The 2,500-nt window shown below is 33.8% G+C and overlaps 2 protein-coding genes across 2 annotated transcripts in view; one reads left to right on the forward strand and one right to left on the reverse strand.

Annotated features, from left to right (window-relative positions):
• The window catches only part of LOC311041025 (target of Nesh-SH3-like), a gene marked incomplete at its 5' end in the record, with an annotated part of 759,687 nt that overhangs the window by 350,652 nt on the left and 406,535 nt on the right, over positions 1–2,500 (forward strand). The window lies entirely within an intron of this gene.
• Positions 1–2,500, reverse strand: part of cd247 (CD247 molecule) — a 30,467-nt gene that overhangs the window by 1,915 nt on the left and 26,052 nt on the right. Inside the window, exons 6-7 of the mRNA XM_084051350.1 lie at positions 2,270–2,320; positions 2,115–2,144 (exon numbers count right to left, since the gene is read on the reverse strand). Coding sequence (XP_083907476.1) covers positions 2,115–2,144; positions 2,270–2,320 — 81 coding nt within the window. The remainder of the gene's footprint in view (positions 1–2,114; positions 2,145–2,269; positions 2,321–2,500) is intronic.

The following is a 2,500-nucleotide window of genomic DNA, read 5'->3' on the forward strand; positions in this document are numbered from 1 at the left end:
ACCTCCATTACACTACATCCTTACATGTTATACCTCCATTACACTACATCCTTACATGTTATACCTCCATTACACTACATCCTTACAGGTTATATCTCCATTACACTACATCCTTACAGGTTATACCTCCATTACACTACATCCTTACAGGTTATACCTCCATTACACTACATCCTTACATGTTATACCTCCATTACACTACATCCTTACATGTTATACCTCCATTACACTACATCCTTACATGTTATACCTCCATTACACTACATCCTTACAGGTTATACCTCCATTACACTACATCCTTACAGGTTATACCTCCATTACACTACATCCTTACATGTTATACCTCCATTACACTACATCCTTACAGGTTATACCTCCATTACACTACATCCTTACATGTTATACCTCCATTACACTACATCCTTACATGTTATACCTCCATTACACTACATCCTTACAGGTTATACCTCCATTACACTACATCCTTACATGTTATACCTCCATTACACTACATCCTTACATGTTATACCTCCATTACACTACATCCTTACAGGTTATACCTCCATTACACTACATCCTTACATGTTATACCTCCATTACACTACATCCTTACATGTTATACCTCCATTACACTACATCCTTACATGTTATACCTCCATTACACTACATCCTTACATGTTATACCTCCATTACACTACATCCTTACATGTTATACTTCCATTACACTACATCCTTACATGTTATACCTCCATTACACTACATCCTTACAGGTTATACCTCCATTACACTACATCCTTACATGTTATACCTCCATTACACTACATCCTTACATGTAATACCTCCATTACACTACATCCTTACATGTTATACCTCCATTACACTACATCCTTACATGTAATACCTCCATTACACTACATCCTTACATGTTATACCTCCATTACACTACATCCTTACAGGTTATACCTCCATTACACTACATCCTTACATGTTATACCTCCATTACACTACATCCTTACATGTAATACCTCCATTACACTACATCCTTACATGTTATACCTCCATTACACTACATCCTTACATGTAATACCTCCATTACACTACATCCTTACATGTTATACCTCCATTACACTACATCCTTACAGGTTATACCTCCATTACACTACATCCTTACATGTTGTAGTGTTATAGTGTTATAGTGTATGTATATATATATATATATATATATATAGTGTATAGTGTTATGGTGTTTGGAGGAGCTGCCCACACGTTTAGCTGTGAGTCTCATTATATGTGTTATAGTGTTATAGTGTTATAGTGTTATAGTGTTATTATAGTGTATGTATATATATATATATATATATATATATATATATATATATATATATATATATATATATATATATATATAGTGTTATAGTGTTATAGTGTATGCACCATCTTTACAAGCTGCAGCTCGTTGTAAAGGTGACTAATCAACCATAAAAATGATGTAAAATACAAAAGCAATTGGTTCTTTTTTCCATATCAAGGACCCCCAAAATGACATGTATTTGGCCGCGGACCCCCATTTAAAAATATATGTTCCAGGGACCACCAGAAGCAAAGATTCAAGTTAACATTTTCGCTTTAAAACAATATATATTCAAAGATTTGCACACATTTTCACGATTTTTGAATAGCCAAAGTGTAAAATAATGCTTTTTAGCTCAAATCAAAAAGTGACACAGATGCTTCTTCAGGGCTTAAAGGGTTAAAAACTCTGACGGAAGCGTGGATCTGAATCTCTGAATATATTAAAAAAATTGCTGCACTTTATGGTCTGTTTAGAACCACCTTGATAAAAAAAAAACAGCTATATTTTGTTGCTTAAACCTATGTATTCACTCATTGATTAACTCATATACCAAAAAGCTGTTTTAACTGAAAAGAAATTGCTTCTCAGGTCAAATATTGATACGCGATTAAAATGTGATTAATTTCGATTAATTCATTACAAAGCCTCTAATTAATTAGATTTTTTTTTTTATCAAGTCCCAGCCCTAATATTAATATCATAATTCACCTAATCTGATATATGAATATATTGTTGTTAACATATTAACATCAAAACTCACCTGGTAAACCTGCTCGGTCTTCCGGCGGCGCTGTGGATTTAAAAAAAAATGTAAATTAATATTTAGGTTTAATGTTTAATGAATGTGTTCTAATTAATGTGTTATAATTAATTAATGTGTTATAATTAATGTGTAAAAATGAATTAAAAACTCACCTCCTTCTTGACGGGTAGCTCTCTGTATTCACCTTCACGAGGCTTCAGGGCCTGAGAACACATCATTAAATACATTAATATATATGTAAAAATAATGATATTAACATAATTATAATAACTAGACCACACCCGGTCGACGCATCCGTGGGGGGATATGCGCACATGATCTGGCAACCCGGGAGGCAGTTCGTCCCATAGCTGGGCAGCCCCGTAACCATGGCGACAGTGTTT

This window comes from Gymnoscopelus microlampas, assembly GCF_963454915.1.
Source record: "Gymnoscopelus microlampas genome assembly, chromosome: 24".
NCBI lineage: Eukaryota > Metazoa > Chordata > Actinopteri > Myctophiformes > Myctophidae > Gymnoscopelus > Gymnoscopelus microlampas.